The following is a 19,906-nucleotide window of genomic DNA, read 5'->3' on the forward strand; positions in this document are numbered from 1 at the left end:
GAGGGAGGGGAGGGGGGGGGGGGGGGCCTTGGCGCTTAGAATCCCCTAAGTAAAGTAATAATACAAATGGATCCTTCTACCATTGGAGAAATAAAAAGGTAAAGAAGAAGAAAAAGAAGGGAAAAAGCAAGGAAAGGAGGAAAATAGTAGGAAAAAAAGAAGAAGAAAAAACTAAAGAAGGTTGAAGTGAAAAAAGTTCAAAGTCTAGGCATAAGCGTTGCACGGCAGAGGCGTTGATATAAAATGGCCGACAGCTGGCTGCAGATGAGAGCTCGGACCAATTTATAAACGGCCTAACGTATACTTGGGCCACCGTAGTACCTCTGCGGCCCGCCTAGAGGTACATATGGAACCTTACCTTAGCTTGACGCTGCACTGCATCGTCCTCAAGGACATGAACTTCTCCTCATCCATGGCAGTGTCAAATTCGTTCGGACCTTGACGACAACCACGTCCACGTCCATGACGGCGGCCACGGCCATGGCCTGTGCCTTCCCGCCTGCGGCTATCTGCGTTGATCTTGATCATAATGATATCCGACCCATCTGATCAACTATCGGATCTCGGCATCGCGTTCCAATTGACACACGTTGATGATGGGCAAACTGCATTGCATCCCCCCTCTGTGTAAGCAAGCCAGTTTGATCTTCAAACCACCCAAGAACTGCGCAGGCTGAAGGCCTCGAATTCGAACTGTCATATCCCATCCCGGAAACATCACAGACACATCTTGCTGCCTCGACTTCGGCTGTGGGGCAAGCGAACGCCATACATTCGAACCGACACATCGGCCGGAATCACGGGCTGCCCGCTTCTTCACACGCTTGAATATCCAAAGAAATGGTGTGGCGGAGAGTGATTGGCCATCATCACATTGTTTTTGTCCCACCACCATCATCTACGGCAGGAACCTGGCACTGGCGTCAAACCCAAATGCCACACGCCAGCCCAAACTATCTACCCGTCAAACACAAGCTTACAACACCCACTCGCCCTCGGGTTTATTCTCCTAAACGGTCTGAGAGGGACAGCGAACGGCAACGCAACGCCTGCAACTTGTTACTGCATCTACATTTCTGCGTATTATCTTGCGCCAGCAAGCATGGCGTCGGGCAAGCAGTTCAGATCACGCCTTGACTTGATACTGGCATCTCCTTTGACTCTGGCCTCGCAAACACAGCTACCACTGGCGGTTTCTTCGCCCACGTAGTGTTGGTGTCACGCGTTCAATAAGCCCTGTGGTGATTAACAGAGTGATTCCTCGTCCTTCTCGCGATCACCATAGCAACACAACGGCAAGCTTCACCAAAACAAACAGTTGACAAGTCGGCCACCTTCTCCACTGACACAATCAAGCTTGCTTTCGACCGGCATTGTTCATCTTCTCCGGATTGGCTGCCTTGTTATTTCTTCACCGGCAAGTTAACTCTTCTTATCTCTTCGTTCTCTCTTTTGACACGCAAATAAACGCCATCCTCCAACACTCCTGACTTTCGATACCCTCTGGTGCACGCCACAACGACAGCCAGGCGTCCGTAATGCTGTGACAGGTATTAGGCCTTGCTGCCCAGTAACATCCACTGGCGCTTGCGAGATGCGCGTATCCCGTCGATCGATGGGCTTCAGCGATGGACATCAAGGCACTGTCCGGGATGTGCAACACTATTGCCCACGCACTTCCCAAAACCTCCAATGGCGTACGCATGGTGCCTGACAGTCACTACCACATGCACACAATGGCGAAAAGCCATCGGCCAAATATACCTAAGCCATCGATGTTCAGCGGATGCTTGTTTACTCGTCCCCTTTCTTTATGCCCAGTCATGAACGGGTGTTGCCTTTGGCGTGTTTCCACCTTGGCTGGAAACCAAACAAGTTGAGCGTAGAAGAAGCCTATTGTTAGCAAAGATTGACAGCAAATTTGCGGCAAACCTGAATTTCTAGCCAGTCAGGTTGACCTCACTTTCTGTCACAAGACACGACACACACATGGCTTGAACATGAGCGTGGACAGCTCGGAAGCGGACACGGCCAAATTCCCACGCATACATGTGTTTGATAGGTAAGAGATACTACACAGTACTGCTTCAAAAACCATGGGAAAAAGCAATGACGACGGATGGGGAGCCAACCACGGCATTCCGAGGTACAGGCATATCCTCTTCGACCCAATATACCCCCACACATCGCCTACTCAAATTTTGCAGGATCACTGTGTTCGACACCAAACTATGCAGCAGATGTCTGGTAAGCCGATGCAACTACACCCGTGTAACACAGCGCACAGGGTAAAGCTGTACCCAGCGACCGTCTACATCCCGATATCGTACTTGCGGCTACGGGGAGGTTTTGCCAGCTTTCTTCCGGACCGGGCAAGCCTCCTTAAACCGCATAGCTATCCAGCTACGCCTACATTGTGTCAACAAAACAGGCCTCACACAGAGATGGGATTGAGTGGAAAATACTACGGCTACCCGACAGACGTGTTACTTCATCTGTTCATACCCTCAGTCGTCACCGGCTTCCCAGCATCGTTCCACGACAGTCATAAGGCTGCGCATGCCCGTCCACACACCCAAGGTAGGACTTACATGGTCGTCGTCGACGGGCTAATGCTTACCCAGTATGAGGCATTGTGATGATGACAAGTTACCTTAAACTGTTACACGCCCCAAAGGGCTGCATGACCGGTCGGCCGAGTTGATGAACCATCGGAGCACATGCTAATTGTTGACCTCCTTCCGACAGCCTTGGGTTTTTGGTTTCCTACCAGATCATACCGGTATGCTGCCCTATGGGTTGATCCATATTCAATGGCAGGCTCTGGTATCTGTAGTGTCACCCTACAGTAACATGACCGTTTACAGGTAGCAGTCTCAACCTTGCACTTGCTGAAATTAAACAGCGATAGTCGGAAATCTCAATAAGACTGTTAATAAAAACTCATGGCATCGAAAGCATGTCAGGTACTTCGACACACGATCTTTTCCAACAACCGCAGTACAAAGCTTCCCTCTCAAGCACTTACGGGGAAAAGAAAATGATGAATCCTTACTAGACCTAAACCAAGAAGCTTGAAGAGGTTCAAACCGAACCGAACCGAACCGAACCGAGCCGTAACCGAACCGAGTAAGAGTTCATGTCTAGGTACTAGTCCCTGATAATTCCTAGGTATATCTCAACAACATGACCACCAAAGATCCGTACCACCGAAGGAATCGAGAAATTTTTCCATGTAATGTGTCTTACAGCAACAAACAACATACCACTACTCTACGCCTGAGAAATCAGCGCTAGGGGAAGAACTATGATAAGGATCGTACCACAGCGCCGCCAGACACATCATGATATTGACCCATGCTCACCATTGCTAATACCTCCAATCTTATACGAGAAATGACCCAGGGATCACGATCATAATCCTACCTTGACTCTAGCGTATAAGCCTCACCACCACTACCACCACCACCACCACCAGCACAATGGCATATGTACATACATAATCCCATTTTACACTGTACGCTGTGCGTAATGTAATCCCCATATCGCATCCGACTCCCACTCCGACCGACTCCATAATTCGTTTCGGCCCTCCGCAACCCGCTTTCTCCCGTTGTCCCGTCGCTACTGACCTGGGTTGCGCGCGTTGAATGAAACCCGCAATTCCGATCTCGATGCATGCGGTGCGATGATGAGGAAGGACGAAGCTTTTCTTTTTGTGATGCTTGCTTGCCTGACAGGACATATCCATTCGTAATCCACTGGGGTTCTTTTTTCTTTTTTTTTTTTTTTTCTCGCGAATAATAAATCACAGTAAGGTAATCTCCCCTGCTTGCTTTCACACTAAAACAACTAGACCGGGAAGCCATATTTTTTTTTGTTTTTTTTTTGTTTTTTTATTCCATACACTAATGTACGTGCCGTACCTAGCCATCTTCAGCCAAACCTGTCTTCTTCTTCTTCTTCTTCTTATTCTGCTTCTTCTTCTCAAGAGTTATTGACGCCGTCAGCACCCCCGTCACGCCATGACTCTCCCACGAGACCGGTTGGCCATCGGGGCCGCTCAGTGGAACTAAGCTATAAAAGATGGTTTAGCAAGTGTATTTGCTAATATCCACTTTGTCTAAGGTGTCTACACTAGGATGTTGTGTTTTCAAGAGTGGGAAGGGAAGAAACTCCCCTTATCCATTGCCGATCAAACCCACTTTGTCAGTGTATGTAGTGTAGTGTAGTGTGATGCGATTCAGGTTAAACCATCGAGGGGCAGACAAGGATATCTGTCTGAGACGAAAGAGCTTCCGTGTTTGTCGCTACTTGCTGTTTAGCGCATACTATTTCAAGTACAACTATAGCACGTATAAACATTTCCATCAATCACAAGCGCGAAGAGCCCGATATTTCAGATCTATCAGCGAGAGTCCAGAACACGTTGACACACGGAAACGTTTCTTTGGTGACACAAATGAAGCACCGTTCAGGGCGCTTCGATAAAATGCTATGGTGGTATCGATTTCAATGAATCGTTTTTGTTTTCCGGTCCCTGAATTCCCAATTTCCCATCTAAATCATTTTGAGCCATAGCCGGTTCATCCCTCCTGAAAAATCCATTTTCCTTTCCATCCCAAGCCTGCCAGTGATACCAATAACCATTATGTTTCCTTGTAAAAAAAAGTGCAATCCAATCTCCCTAGACTCCAAACAAAAAGCAAACAACACCTGTAAAACAACAACTCTATAGGTACAATACACGCATACACATGTATGGCTCGTGATGATGATGATGAATGACGAAAAATCTGCCTGTAAGGTCCATGGGTATAAGATGCGAGATGGCCAAAGGCCATGAAAGGCAAGCGAAACAAAAATACAAAGAAGCAGAGAAGAAAAGGATACGGCAACAAAAACCCAAGTTCGTTGGGCTTTTTGTCGCTCATCCCCCACTCGTTGGGTTTCTGGAACGAGATGAGAGGAAGCTTGCAAGTCGTGGGGGAGGCGCAGGCTAATGACTTAGGGTGAGACACGACCGCTTTTGTGGTTGGAGAGTTGGGTGTCAATGTGGGGGAGGAGAAAAGAGAAAGGTCTGGCCGGGTTGTTGGCGCCCACGTGTACCGATAATAATGATGACGATGTTGATATGACAAGGCGACAACTGGCTGCCCAGGCTGCTGTTGTTCCATGCCCTGGAACTGTCCCCCAACCATGCTGCAGCACCACCCTGGATAGGGTTGCACTGGGGTTGGACCGGACCGTATGAGGGCGGGCGCCAGTGCAATGGTACCTGCGATAACAAGGACTCATCACAAGCTGGCGCAGATGGTGCCTCATATTACAGTTGGCTGGAAATGGAGACCCATTCGACAGGCAGGTGAATAAATAACCGATGCCTTCGTCGCGCGCGTCGAGTCACAACTTTTGGGAAGATCGGAAGTGCTTGACCGCCCGGTTGCTTGCCGACTGTGTGATGGCCGGAGAGAATGGGTGTGGTATCCATGCTGGCTGCTGTGACAAGGGGGTCCGCCGTGAGGTGTGGCCCATCCATGGTTCTTGGCAAGTATGGGATGCCGAGGGTCCAATTTGCCAACCCAAGTACCTATCGTTGTCTTGATTCTGCATGGGGCTCGCGTTGCGTATGGCCGTTGTTGTTGTCGCATGGAAACGGCCGAACTGCCGCTTTCGATGATTTTGATGTACGGGCCTGGGTCCATGTGCTTTTGGCAGTGGTTGACCCATTTTCGCATTTCTGTCGCCGCCGTTGTCGATATTTCCGCTCCAGTGTCGTTCTCTCGTCTGGCGAAGATGTTCAAATCGAGGTGGTCGGCGCTTGGCTTGTCATCGCCCGATTGCGGTATCCCCAGATTACCTAGTAGCCTCACATTGCTGCACTGCCTTGAATGCCACTGATCGTCGATGCGATTGCGGGCTTCGGTGGGGAAGTGGTGTTTTTGTCTGTTATTGCCAGAAGCCTGATGCGCTCAAAGGTAAGTTTGCTGCTTGCTGGTGCGCTTGATCATGCTCTCCCAGGGAGGGTATGTCTTGGGCTTGCATTCGCCTATTCAGAAGTCAGCCTCCAGTCGATGTGGGGGAACGATGTCAGGATGATTAAACAGGAAAGGGTGTGGGGGGGGGGCAGGAACGGTTGTTCAGATTCAGATGAAGGTCATGTCGATCACATACCGCATAGCTCCTCCTGCCTGTACTCAAAGTGGGTGACGTTGGGTTGGCAGCGCTTGTGGGTGATGGTGTAGTCTCTGCACCACTTGGACGCGATCCAGCGGAAGTGGCCGCACGAGTATTCCCGTTGAGTGTAGTCGCACATCTTGACTGATATTGGCGTTTTGTTGAACAGTTGGCGGTGTTGGCGGGCTGATTGCGAGGATCAGACAGTCGGCAGTCTAGTGAGAGTCGGACCCAAGGTATGAATGATATCGATGTCGATGACGAGCCGAGTAGCCAAGTGCCTGAGTTGGGCTGGTTGAGAAATCTGTGGGGGAAGCAAGCTCTACAGACTGGAGAAAGAGGAGATGGCCAAGATGGGACGGTGGGCACGACGTTGTATTTAACCTTGTATGCCAGGTGGTGCGTCCTATGGAGTAGTAGTATGAAGGATCGTGAGGAGGATGCTTAAGCACAGTGAGAAAACGAAAAAAAAAAGAAAATGAAAAAGGATGGCGCATCCGAGTCAATCCCGACCTTGCCCTGTCCTCCAACGTGAGCCCTTTGGAAGGTGGAGTGTTGTCAAAAGATGCGAAGCACCGTTCCTTCCAGGATCCCCTTGCCCGCTTTCTGGTGTCAGTTGATGAGCTCTCGTCAGGTACCTCTACCTTGCTGGGTACACCTGCTACTTGCCGGACATGGGTTCGCTCGGCAGGTACGTACCTTGGCTACGCATGTACAGCGTGCGACACAGTTCACCGTACAGAGACTACCGAAAGCATGAGGCTGTGGGAGCCAGGGGACGATGAAAACATATGGTGAAATAATAGTCCATGGACTGCCGCCCCGAACTTTGTTCCTCTTGTCTGGACAATGGCGCGACATTGATTCGCTGCTAAGTGCCAACACCCCACACCCTTGACTTCGTTGAGAGACACGGTATGGAGGTCTGGGCAAGGGGCATTCCGTTCCTCCTCGAGTCCTCGACACAAGGAGCGTGTGGAGCCAAGGTCAACCGACAGGGGCTCAGGTTACTTCGCCGTATGTGGAGCTTGATGCTTGGCATTCTGCAAGTCTTGTTAGCGGCAGCACGGTAAGGAATCCATTTGAAGTTTTAACGGAGCAAGGACGGGGTCACGGTGCGACTCAAGTTCTTCGGCTACGAGTCGTCAGGTACGGTACGTACATCATTCACTCACCATCCTTGCGGCGAGGAGTCTTCATTGTGTCTTCTGTCATATAAGCGATACCGTTTGTTGTGTGGTACTTACTGCGTATATCTACAATTTTCACCAATGCTGCGACCACAGTTTGCACTCGTCCTCTCCACTATACTTCTCTCTGTTCCCGTAGGTACTCGGGTGATGGTGTCAAGGTCGGATGCTCCGTCTCCAGACTTGATATATTTATTTATACCATTTGGGCTTTCAGGCTGCTGAGGGAGGCACCATCGTCATCGGGCTCTTGTGCAATTTGTCTTTGCGAAGAAAGGTGTCGTCTATCACGCCTCGATCCAGCGGTCATATTCGCAACAATGATTCGGTGACGGGCCTTTGGTACCGCATGAATGATACTACTCCGCGAACTTTCGAACCGACTTAGATCTCATCACCTTTTGGCATCAAATCTTGATGAAAACCTCGCGCCATGCTGACGGACAACGGGCCGATCTGAAAGGTAGAAGACAGAAACGCGGCGCATTTCCGTCCTTGTCGGTGGCTGATGGAATCTTGCCAGCGGAAAACCCAGCTGCGGGGCAAATTTTTCATATTCCAGTACGGAGCGACCGTACCTTTTTACCCAACGACAATACAGTGTCTGCATCTCAGCATGACACGAATAAATCGTCCCTGTAGACAACGACACACACAAACACTTTTGCAGGCTGTAGGCATGTGTGATGAGTGGAATTTGTGGGTTTACACTACGGTGACATCTCCGTTCGCATGCGTACCACTCAGTTAGGTTCGCCATAGACTCCGACTCGGCAATGGAGCAGACCCCGGAAAAAGAACAGTGCTTGTTGTGCTGAAAATTCCCGCATCTTCAAATCTCAACCCAAACACAAAAGCAGAAAACACGGCGGGAGAGTCCTGCTAAAATGTCCGCTAGCGAATTCCCTGTCAAGTCTTGTTAGGCCGAGAGTTCAACATTACAAGTCGCCGCAAGCGCGGCCCCTCTCATCGGCGTGTTAGTGGTTCAATGTGGGGAGATTCTTCGCAAAATATCCTGTGGAGTTCGGGAATTGAGGCTCGGCGCGGCGGTATTATCACACAACGGAATCCCCGACCCAGCTTCATCTTGGCCTCGGATTCATCTGAACTCGAAACGCGCGCGCACAAACATGGTGATGCTATAGCACGACAGCCAATTGTCTGTACGACAAGATCAAATGAGCGTATAGGCATCAAAGGGTCCGTCCCGGTATTTCCTCTGAAACTTACGTACCCTGCCAATGTTCCGGTGGCAGGGTTTTGTGCTTTACCTTTTTTGCCTTGTGAACATCTCATGGGTCTTTTTTAAAACAGCTCGACGCTTGCAAAGACAGGATGGACTACATACACACGGTCACTCACAGTGTTCTGAGTCCCTGGATACCGCTTTTTCTCAGTCACTTGAAATTTTATAGTGTAAACGTGGCACTTTTGGTGAGAATAGCGCATATGCACGACGGCTTTAGTGGCAGATGAGAAATCAGTCCAGTGGGATTCTGTCTTTTTCGTAGCTAGCTAGCGCCTTTCGTAACTCTTTTACAACTGCAATTTTGCGGAAATATGTTTATCCTCGCCGTCCCGGGGCTCATGGCGGCGAGGTTTGCTAGCTTGCTAGGTATGTACACTACGTGTATGTAGTGTATGGTGAATGGTGATCGTCTTGTAACGAGGACTGGGGTAAGGGCTGTTCACAAAGTGGCCATCGAACCCTGGGATTCTCAGCAACGTTCTGGAAGGCTTTTGGAAGCTTTCATCTCTCCGGGCGAAGATCCAGTACTGGCAAAGCGTGTCATCACCGAGGCCTGTCCCATGCTCGCCCACACCTGACTTGGCCGGGCGTCAACCAGCGTCACGAAATCGAGGGTGGCTTCAACGCCAGCCTCCATCGCCCCGTCCGTCGTACCCATTGCCCTGTGTGCTCCGCCATTGGCAGGCCCGAAACCGAAGTTGAAGTTAAGAACATGCACGGCCACAAGATCGACGTGGATCCGCAAAACCCTCCACTTGTTTCCGATGTGCGAGATGTGCGTGCTGGCTGCGGCTGTGATGTTTTCAATGTGACCATCAAGAACACGCAAAAGGCACACACTCATCATAATTTCAAAGGGTTCCGGTCTTGAACCCCCACTTTCCGGTCTGGACTCCTACCACCTCTGATTGTCAACGGGCCGGATCAATGGACGATTGTACCATCCTACCAGCGGATGCTACACGACCATTTATAGTAGAAACCCCCCCTTTTGCAACTAATGCGGGCAGCCCAAAATCTTTGCAAAAGGGGGGGTTTTGCAAAAGGAGGTACTGAAGCACAGACCAAGCAAAGGCCTTTTGGCCACTAGATAATAGTTATAATACTAAAAAGTGGGTCTCCCAGGCCGGCCGGGCCCCCGGTATACGGGTATATGAGTGCCCGCCCCACCAAATTCGACCCCTGCTTTTGCAAATCCGGGCCGTTAGCGTTGCAAATTGCAGGTTGCAGGAATTACCACCAGAGGGAATGCAGGCAGTCGAAATTCTTTGCAAAAGGGGGGGTTTTGCAAAAGAGGAGGGTTGCAAAAGCAGGGGTTTCTACTGTATAAGGCATGCTCTATACGCCCTACGTGTGATGTACTGTATCAAGGGGGTCCATAGGCGATATACCTAAATGCGGAAGGCCAGAGAGCAGTATAGAGCCACTGGGACCCGTCGGTGCAGTTGGATCGCTGGGGGATGAAATGTGACGGAAGGTCTTTCCGTCTTTTCTTGTTGAAGTGGACTCACTTCCGAAAACAGAAGGAGGGGATTTGGAAAGGGAGTTTGTGAAAACCGTGACATTGCATGTGGCCAGAAGAGTTCTTTTCCTCTCCTTGCAAAATTTGCATGTGCTTGTTGGCCTGAACCCAACGGCCCATGCACATTACGAGCCCGACTCTGATGGTCTAGCGCCGAAACGCCCGTCGACTTAGACTACCTACAGACTAAGTATGGAGACCGGCCGACGCACTACCAATATGTATGCTGCTACGTGTACATTGATAGGACGGAATCTGAGGGAGTGATGCGGCTCAATGCCATGTCCTCATGCTTGACCTCCTCCACCGCGTTCCACGACTCCGTCCTCAGTCTGGACAAGTTTGCGCCTTGGCGTCTCTACCGAATATACAAAGTATACACTACGTACTAAGCACGAAACTAAAAGTGGAATGCAGCTAACGGCGGTTTTAACCTGGTACCAAATTGAGTTTGATATCGGATTGGATAGCTCTGGTTTGTGTCTGCCGGAGACCATGAGAGAATCGGTACTTGAGTTGGCTGCAATTGAAGCTAATCCCACGTTGTTCTAGAAGGCAGGTGCTTCCCACGCGCCAGGCAGCGACGTCGTCCATGCCGGAATCCGCCGTTCCTTCCACCTACACTACATACTAAGGTATGTACCTATTCAGTTTGATTTTGCCCGTCCTCTACATAGTACACCTGCCATTCCTACCAACGCACATCGAATATCGAATTTGTGACTTCAGGACAACATCCTTGGAAATCACCATCCCATCCTTCATTCATTCATTTCCAGGCTAGCCATCAATGCCGAAGGATAACCCGAGACACAATTGAGGCCTCTGCTCTGCCATGGCACAAACATGGATGATCGCTACAACGTCCAAGGTTGGCACTTTTCGAACCCTTCAAGAAAGGAACACGTTAGTAATGCCAAGGCTGACCCACTGGTCTTCTAGAAGCGAAGCTCAAGGTGTGGATCGAGGCAATCGCCAATGGTTGCGTCGACTGCGTGTGGAGCCTCCATCCAGTTCGCGGCTTGGTGGGCGGGCCTACGAGGATGGGATGGGCCCGAGGATGCTCCTCGCACCTCGGCCCACCGTCCCACACTTTGGCCGAAGCCAGCGCCTCCTCTTTTTCGGTGACATCCCAGCCATGCACGTTGTGTGCTCCAGAAGCGCTCGCAGTGGTTCGGTTGTCGTCACTTTTACACTCCTGAGGACTCCGTGTTAATCGACACACAGTACATTCGGACATGACTCGCTTCTGGTCACCATGGTTAGCTGCTACGGGATTGGGCCTCCCCACATGCTAAAACTCCGTCGCGCGAGTCAGGCTATGGATAACAACGGGAGTTCACGATGGCACGACAACAACACAACACGAACGACAAAACGGCAACTGCCAATGAACACACCTGTCGGTTGATCTTAAATTCAGTGTCTACTTATATATCTCAATGCGTATACACTACTTTGCTGAGACGCCATGGCGACACTTATGCGAATCTACACGCCAAAGGTTCGTCGGCATCTTTCTTGATCCCGCCACAAGCAAAGTCATGCCGGCGTCCTGGCCAACCTGAAATTCGGGCTTCGGCTGTTTTACCACGTGTACACTAACTTTGGTCTTTGGATTACAAACCTACCCAGGAAGCGAGCGAATTGGCGGAAAGAAGCAGGCATCCAGGCACAAATTTCCTCAAACACTTACCATCCACATTCACTTCGGTACTGATACCTGCGAGAACTTCCTGACTGTCGGACGACCAGTTGCACGCGCTAAACCTTTTAGGAACCGTATCAGTGACAGACACTCCCTCTTCGGCCGAGCTGAACAGGGATACCTATGAGAACTCGCCATTTTGCCTTTTACTCTTTCCTGGACGTGGACCACCAAAGTGCACAAATATCCATATATATCAGCATTACCAGAGCGAGGTTGGCGTACATTGCGTCTTTGAACTCTATGCAAACGGCCCTGGGGGTTCCCAGCTCATCATGCTGCCATTTGCGGTCACAGTTGACCTCCTTGGCTTTCGGATGAATGCGTTCTTGAGTCGCCGACCTATGGGAACCATGTCCCTGCAACGCTATCTCCATCCGTGTTGAAGATGGGAATGGTTCTCTTGGCAAAACATCCAAAAAGACTTCCCAGCGTTTTGGTTTGGGTCCACGGGAACAGCACCCTTCGGCTTGGTTGGGAGCCCCGAGTGGCCATGAGGAGAGATTTGTGGGCAGATTCGCAGACGAGTAGCCAGAGTGCGTAAACCCCCGATGGCTTCTTTCACACATCCCTCTCCATCACTTTTGGTATCCTTCGATATTGGCTCTTTCTACTTATTGAAACAGAAGTACTTGGGGGTTGTCGGGCGGCTTGGTCAGAGTCTTTTGTCAACCCCCTCTTATAAGTCCCACCACCAAACCGCATCACAACCCCCAAGTATATCATGAGGAATCTCGACAAGAGCAAACCTGCTCTCATTGTACGCACACCATCCGTACGCACAAATCCCCTTTTCAACGCCGCCAATTCGCGTTTTTATCATCAGCTTGCAACACAATCCCTCGCATCACTCATGATTTCTAGCCGAGACAGCTTGTCTATGATGTCGTTGTTATTGCCAAGGCTGGAACACATGGCTCTACGTAAGCTGCCAAAGATCGGACTGTACCCACGCACCATCATAATTGCATCGGTTTGGCGTTGTGGAGAGTCCCGACAGACAGGTTTGCCGTTCAAACCCCAATTCCGGCAGCCACTTGACAAGGCCCACCTACAACTAGCGTTGACGCCATGTTCAAGATCTTCCTTGGCATGGTGTACAATGTTTGGTGGCTTGCTTTCAACGCTGATTCAACATCCACTTTGCTGAAAGGAGATAGCATATGCATCAATGACCCAAAAGAGTGTCTAGTCAGGGCATTCAAATCTACCACAGTTTGTGAATTTCGTGGAGATTCTGCAGACTCTGCGGATCGGCGGAAAGCTATGAGCCGCTGTCGAAATCATGGGGCACCAACAACCGAGTCTCAAAAGGGTAATAAAGTCCACGAAGAAATTAGCTTCGGCACCTCGGGATTATCGCGAAGTCCAATTTGTCATTTGTTTCTTTCCAGGATCGCACAGAGGAGAAAACAGGACTCGGCATTGTGCTGAGAGTGCATAGCCTGAACAAGAACCCCGTCGGCGACAACAATATGGGGGGTTCTATCGGAGCCACGCCCGGATTTCATGTACTCTAATAGGGTCTACACTAACAGGAATAATCTTGACCCTCAGGCATTGCGTCGAATGCTTGAGCCCTAACGAGTCAGGTCTTTGCCTCAAGTCCCGTGTTGAAGCTGAAGCTCATTTCGTCCGCTTTTGGCATTATGCCGCTGACTTATACTGCGTATTTTGCCTACCCCTGGCAGCCGGCAATACTGAAGTCAACGAAGCTACATCGGTATCTGGTTTTATATCCAATCCAAGCAATCATTTTAATTGGCTGAGAAACTCGGAAAAGCCTATCAATCGAAAAAAACAAAAAAGCCCAGGACCGTTTTCACGTTACTTTTTGTCTATGTTTTTTTTTTTTGCTATCATGTCATTTTATTTAACTTCCTTGCCTCAAAGAGAAGTTGATGAGGAGAACATGATGGGGCGGTCGCATAAGGTTCTTTCGGCATTGCTAAATCAGTCCGTTACATCCCAAAAACATCATCGATGCTGGCTGCAGTGTTTACCTGCCACAATGGCTTGATGTCACCTTACCGAACCCAATATCGTGATGACGCTTGGCAGGCCGGCCTGCCGGGTCACACACTGAACTCCGCGTTTCAGATCATGATATCTGGCGAATGTGACACTGCGACCTTGCCTTAACCACATCAGATATCATCCCGCCAGTACCAGTACATATGCCAGAAGCTATAATGACCATCAATTATCGCAAGTCCCAATTGGGGATGCACCTTGACCGCTTTAATAGTGTAGACAACCGCAAACCTCCGCCCGTGATCGACGGAAGCCACACCACCGTATATCAAAGAGGAAGAACGAAACGGGGCTCGTCAAGGCAGTGTTTTGTAATTGGAACGTGCCAGCCCACGCCGGCCGATGCTGCACGGGGTACGGGCACGCTGTTCGGATGAAGTTGTTTCAACCTTCAGCTGAACTACAAGTGCAGCGCTGTTCCAGCGGATAGGGATAGAGGGGAAACTTCCTGATGTGTCATTTTTTTCATGCTGTCTCTCGATTCAGCTGGTCCCCAGATCTTTATGTTTCGGGGAAACCAGGATTCCAGGGGGGCACGCGGACTCTGGCTGGAGGGATTCCTCCGGACGAAAGTCCGTCTTCATTCGTAGTGTACCATATCGCATGTTTGGTCCGTCGGCAGCGCGGTATGTGATCCCCTTAAAGTTTTGGACGCGCGACTGTCCAGATGACGAAATCGCACGGTGATCCGCTTGTACCGCTGTCGACGTTTGACTGCTCTACTTGTCGTCTTCTCAGACATTCAGTGAAGCTGCACGGACGTCAATTATCAAAAAAGGGGCCGGCTGGTGAGAGTCCGGGGTATCCAAACGACAGGCGGCCGCTGGCCGATGGCCCTAAGCGGCAGGGGTTGCAGTAACGGGAATCATACCTAGGTCCTCAGATGCATTTACACGTGCACCGCAACCATGGGGATCCTGAGGTGTTTTTCAGGAATCGCAGGCTGTATGGGCCAGTTCAATTAGTGCTTAATTTGCGCGAATGGCCACATAAACACCACCGCAAAATCACATTCATACCTGTCGCGGATTCACTACATGCTCTCTACCGAACCTCCGGAGCCCTACCCAATACATATGTGAGCCGGTCTCGTGGGACCTGTGAAGTGTGAACTCCGATTAGCCGGCCGACGATCGGCCGACCAACCTGCCGCATTGCCGTTTTGGCGAATGCTGCTGAGCCCATCGCCTATATTAGCGCTGCTACTGTTGGTTCAGGTACGTTGGTGTCTTTGATGTTTCTCCTTGTCTTAAACATGAGATTGCTTGCTATGTACTGTCGGACTAGCTAGGCAGGGTCCAGCGGTGTGGGAAAATGATACATCCAATACACACTGGCTTGGAAGAATAATACACTGGCTTTGATTGGGCAGGAAAACAGATGGTTCAGCTTGTAACTACAACCTTTTCGCAGGTCGAGTGCCTTTGAGGCAAGCAATGACGAGCTGACACCAGACAGGAGGGAATGCGATCTAGTGTACTTTACCTAGCGGCATATTTGTCTGCGACAAAACTCATTTTGATATATGTTGAGGATTATAAGACTGGTTTAAGAGAGATGCTGAAATCTCATCTTCGAAGGACTCTCAATGTCGTCTGTGTACCAATGGTAGCGACAGGACAGTAACCCGATAAAATGGACTGGGTCGCTTGAGGGTCCAGCAGCTGCGCCTCGGGAAGCTCCCACTTATGTAATGGACCCCTACCTCTGAGATTTGGAGAAGCCGAGACATCCAAAAGATGGCGTGATGGCGAATGGGGATCCATGCAGTATGGAGGAGGTGTCTTGCAAATCCTCTCTACATCTACGTGTAGTGTGTACAGGGAGTGTAGTGTACAGTGGTTACCCCAAAGACCATCAGTCGCATGCCACGAGACAAAAGATTAATCGTTCGGAACATCCCCCTCAACTAGGTATGTAGTGTACATACACTAGGTACCTACTCTGCACATAAGCGAAAAAAAGCAGGGGTCCTTGCCTTAAACTACACTACAACATGTGGAAGAGATTCCCGCGTCAGGAAGGTGATGGAGGTCCACACCACAGGACAGGCAGGCCTAAAGAGATAAGACATTGTCGATCAGCCATGTGATCGACCATGAGCTAGTGTACCATCGAGCCCATCATATGAACATCAAACGTCGGACGAATTATGCTAATTCAACAAAGGTCCGTCCGTATAGTTCGTTTAGAACCAACCCCTGAGGGCCAAAAGACCTTACTTACTACGAGCCAGGAACTCTGGTATTGATTCTATCGACAGTAGTAGCAAAGAAATCGATGGCTTTTGGGGCGAGGGTTTCAGTCTCTCAACAAATCGAACACCGACAACAGGGATCAACAAATGATATTGGGGTATACTAGGTATTCGGAGTGGGGTCCCTCCCCCCTTGGGTTTGGGATGTAATGGCGGGATGTAGTGGACTTCACTTCACTTCCATAGGGGTCATGATGTCCTGAATTCCCATGCCTACCTATCTACCGTTAATAGCCCGATTACGATCTGATAACCGCAAAGGGAGGAAGGCAAAAAATACGCCGTATACCTGATGCGGAGAGTTTCTCCGCATGGGATGTGCACCCCTGAAGTGCCTGCTCACGAATGACACATGCGGTCCTTCACCAATGCTAGGACCAAACTACCACACTAGTGTCTCGAAATGTTGCGAACGGTAGTGGTACAAGGACAGCTTGATCCCCTCGAGAGGCTCTGCTCAGCTGAAACTAGGGAAGCGGTGAGCCCGATCTCATGACGCTTCAGGACCTGTCCGAGCGGTTCTCGTTCCAGCTTACCGGGGGAGATACTGACGCTGTCATTGACAGGCCGCACTACTTTTTACGAGAAACAGCTTGAACACCGATTCACAATACACTACTAGGTAGGCTTGGCTGTTGAGAGTGCAAAAGTGCGAAACGGTGCACTTGCTGACAGGAATAAGGCTTCTATGCCGCATGTAACTTGGACTTTTGAATGGCTCTGAAACAAATGAAGAAGACGAACGGGGAGCGCATCTAGTTCCTTAATCCTCTCGTCAGATATCAGCGAGCACAAGGTTTTTTGGTGTGAATTTTGTAGGAAAATACGCTGATATAGCCACGGAAGCAAGCATGAAGTTATGAAATGTAGCCCATTCCTTCTTTCTCTGCCATTACGAAAACCTCTCTGAAGCACAAACTAATAATAGTATGAACTACGAAGACGAGGCCTCTCCCCACATCTTGCTATCCCTTCCAAACGCCATAATCCGTGAATGCAACTCCCCACTGCGAATCGCCTCATAAATATCCGACGCCATGCTTCCCAGAATCCTGTTCCTTGACCGTAAGTCATTACCCTCCTCCATTTCCTTGGCTCTTGTTCCTGCCTCGTTGCGGATTGCCTCCTTCAGTCTCGTCAACTCCTCCTTTAAAAGCGGCGGATGGTCAGCCACGCCCCTATTCAGTGGAATCTTCAACTCCTTCCTGACAAAATCGTAGACGACTGTAGAGCCACCGCTTAGCCACCGTCGAGTGTCCTGCCTTCCTTCGAGCAAGGTGTTTCGGTGATCATTATAACAATCTGTCACCACTCGAGCGGTCTTCAAGTTGTAGGCTTGCAAATCGCTGATGCTCAAGGTTGTACGGTCGTACTCCCTCTCACTGTGAAGAAGCTCAAGGGCGTCCAAGGCTGACTGCTTAGTTGCCACGGACGCTCGCTCTTCTACATCCAGGGAGGCTAGCTTGTCCCATTGGTCAAGGATACACTCTGCAAGCTTGCTGGCAAGCCTTTGGCTCTTCGTGATGTCATCTTCGCACAAGCCATTGTGCTCTTCCTCTTTGGACTTGGGACTCTTCTGCCTGGCAACATCGGAGAGAACCAGATCTCGCAAACGCACCGATAGGGCCTCTCGGAACTTTAACTGCAGCACCCTCAGGTCTAGCGCCTGGCAGAGCACGTATATATAAGTCGCCTCCATCAGATTAACAACTTCGACCGCTTCCAGTGCATACCGAGCCGCAACCAACGCCATCGAATTGACACTTTGATTGTTCATTTCCGCTACCTGTACATGCGGGCTGATCGGCTTAGCCAGGTATGCCAGCTCGGCCATGTACGCGGCCATGTTGACGTCGAAGCCCTTGCACGTGTAGCTCTGGCTTGGTTCATCCGCCGACAGATTAGGCGGCAGTCCCTTGTTCGTCATGTTGTTGAGTAGCTCCAAGCTTTGCGCGTAGAGCAAGCGGCCCAGGTTCTGCAGTGCCAGCAAGGTCTTCTCCATGGCCGAGGTAAGCGCCATAGCCTGGAAGTTACCGCCGTGGTGGATGAGTCCGGACGTAGGATCGATCAGCGGGTTGTCTGTGGTCGAGTTGAGTTCTGTCTGTACCTGCTTCGTAGCAAGGTCCAGGTCCTCGAGCTGTGGTCCGATCCATTGCGGTGCGGTCCTAAGAGCGTAGCGGTCCTGAGCAAGGCCTCGGACCTTAGCCGGTTCGCCTTCAGATTCGGGATGGGCTTCGCAGGGTGCGGCGATTTTGGACCCGGCGAGAAAGGCTAGGATGTTGGATGCTGCTTCTGCTTCACCGGGGTGCGGCCGGACGGAGGAGATGAAAGGATGGTAGTTTGCCGCTGTGCCGGCCAGGGCTTCGGTACCCATAGCCGTTAGAAGCTGAACAAGAACGGCCAGCTGGTTGGCTTCCTGGATGGCAATGGAGGCGGTGGCGCAGGAGGGTGCGGTGCCGTTGGTGATGCCGAGTCCTTCCTTGACTTGGAAACGCACGGGTTCCAGGCCAGCAAGGGACAGAGCTTTGTCGGCTGGCAAGATCTCCGTCCTATTGCCCGGCTTCCTGGTTTTGAGGTAAATGTCTGTATTTCCCTCGAGGGCGCCGGCAATGTACGAGAGAGTCGATAGGTCGCCCGAGGCCGAAATGCTTCCCCGAAGCGGAATGATAGGGACCATGTCTCTGTTCAGAAGCTTCATAATGTTTTCCATGATCAGCGGTCGAACACCAGAATGGCCTCTCATCAGGGAGTTACAGCGTATAAGCATGGTGGCTCGGACCACAGGATTCGGGAGAGCATGGCTGCGAAGAAGCTCGTTGTCGTAAGGCTTTCCTGCCCAGGAGTTGCTCCCATCGCGGCCCTTGTCGGCATGTATAAGAATTCCAACGTTAAGGTGCTGAACTAATGCACCTTGTAGGCGCATCAGGGGCTCGCTTCCTGCATCGGTTCGAGTGTCGGCGCTACCGCCAAAGCCAGTGTTTACGCCGTAGATAACGTCGCCTGCCTGTATGCGCTCTTCGAGTAATGCGATGCTGCGATCTACTTGTCGGGTGTCGTCTGAGAGATGGGCCTTTGCGCCATGCCTGTTGTTCGTAAACTGTTAGTGACTGGCTTGGAGGGCGCAAGACGGAGAGGACTTTTCGGGATGGATCATACAGCGAGACTGCTACTACATCGGCAATGGTCAAGCTGGAGCCTGATACCTCGATGGGTTGTTTTGACTCCCTCAGGTGTCTGAGACGTGCCCAAGAGGCGTAGACAGCTTGCGCATGAGAATTAGGCGCGCCGGACATGCTGAAGATCTTGGTCCACAGATTGCCAGGCCGGGTTTTCAGTCGCGTATCAGTTGCAGGTTGGAAAGTACGCGCCCTTGTTCAGAGGCAACGTACACCGATGATGACTTCCTGCTCGCAGAAAGTGAAAAAGAAACCGGGAGTGTGAATCAAAGGTAAAGGGAAAGTTGACCCGCTGGGTGCGGCCTGTTTGTTCTTGCCAGGCAACCACCGAAGACCGTCACTGGTAATACAACACAATACGATGCTGGTTTGTCTGTTAGTTTGGTACTTTCATCATGGGTTGAACGGAGGTTTTGGAGCTCTTATTGGCCTTTGAAGAGAGAAACTGTCCCCCGTTGAAGGGATATAAGGCAATGGCAAGGGTTTGTGACGCCACGTAAACCTCTAATAGGTGTCCTGTAATATCTCTCTCTATCTCCTTCAAAGGCCTTAAGACTAGAAGATAGGTCTTTGAGACTAGGCAAAACACTTGA

General features: G+C 50.6%; 4 protein-coding genes across 4 annotated transcripts; 2 read left to right on the forward strand and 2 right to left on the reverse strand.

Annotated features, from left to right (window-relative positions):
• Positions 1 to 2,000: 2,000 nt before the first annotated feature.
• NEUTE1DRAFT_102700 (uncharacterized protein) lies at positions 2,001 to 2,551 on the forward strand (the record flags this gene model as incomplete). The annotated part of the gene is made up of 3 exons (XM_009854813.1): positions 2,001 to 2,062; positions 2,281 to 2,346; positions 2,404 to 2,551. The coding sequence occupies 3 exons, from the start codon at positions 2,001 to 2,003 to the stop codon at positions 2,549 to 2,551; spliced, it is 276 nt and encodes a 91-aa protein (XP_009853115.1).
• A 3,421-nt stretch (positions 2,552 to 5,972) lies between these two features.
• On the reverse strand, positions 5,973 to 6,316 carry NEUTE1DRAFT_102701 (uncharacterized protein; the record flags this gene model as incomplete). Its single annotated transcript, XM_009854814.1, has 2 exons — positions 5,973 to 6,049; positions 6,175 to 6,316. 2 exons carry the CDS (start codon positions 6,314 to 6,316, stop codon positions 5,973 to 5,975), a joined length of 219 nt encoding a protein of 72 aa, XP_009853116.1.
• Positions 6,317 to 11,609: 5,293 nt separating this feature from the next.
• Positions 11,610 to 12,167, forward strand: NEUTE1DRAFT_102702 (uncharacterized protein; the record flags this gene model as incomplete). The annotated part of the gene is made up of 3 exons (XM_009854815.1): positions 11,610 to 11,642; positions 11,782 to 11,926; positions 12,058 to 12,167. The coding sequence occupies 3 exons, from the start codon at positions 11,610 to 11,612 to the stop codon at positions 12,165 to 12,167; spliced, it is 288 nt and encodes a 95-aa protein (XP_009853117.1).
• A 4,752-nt stretch (positions 12,168 to 16,919) lies between these two features.
• NEUTE1DRAFT_85424 (uncharacterized protein) lies at positions 16,920 to 19,430 on the reverse strand (the record flags this gene model as incomplete). The annotated part of the gene is made up of 2 exons (XM_009854816.1): positions 16,920 to 19,220; positions 19,294 to 19,430. 2 exons carry the CDS (start codon positions 19,428 to 19,430, stop codon positions 17,072 to 17,074), a joined length of 2,286 nt encoding a protein of 761 aa, XP_009853118.1.
• Positions 19,431 to 19,906: the final 476 nt, after the last annotated feature.

This window comes from Neurospora tetrasperma, assembly GCF_000213175.1.
Source record: "Neurospora tetrasperma FGSC 2508 unplaced genomic scaffold NEUTE1scaffold_5, whole genome shotgun sequence".
Lineage (NCBI taxonomy): Eukaryota > Fungi > Ascomycota > Sordariomycetes > Sordariales > Sordariaceae > Neurospora > Neurospora tetrasperma.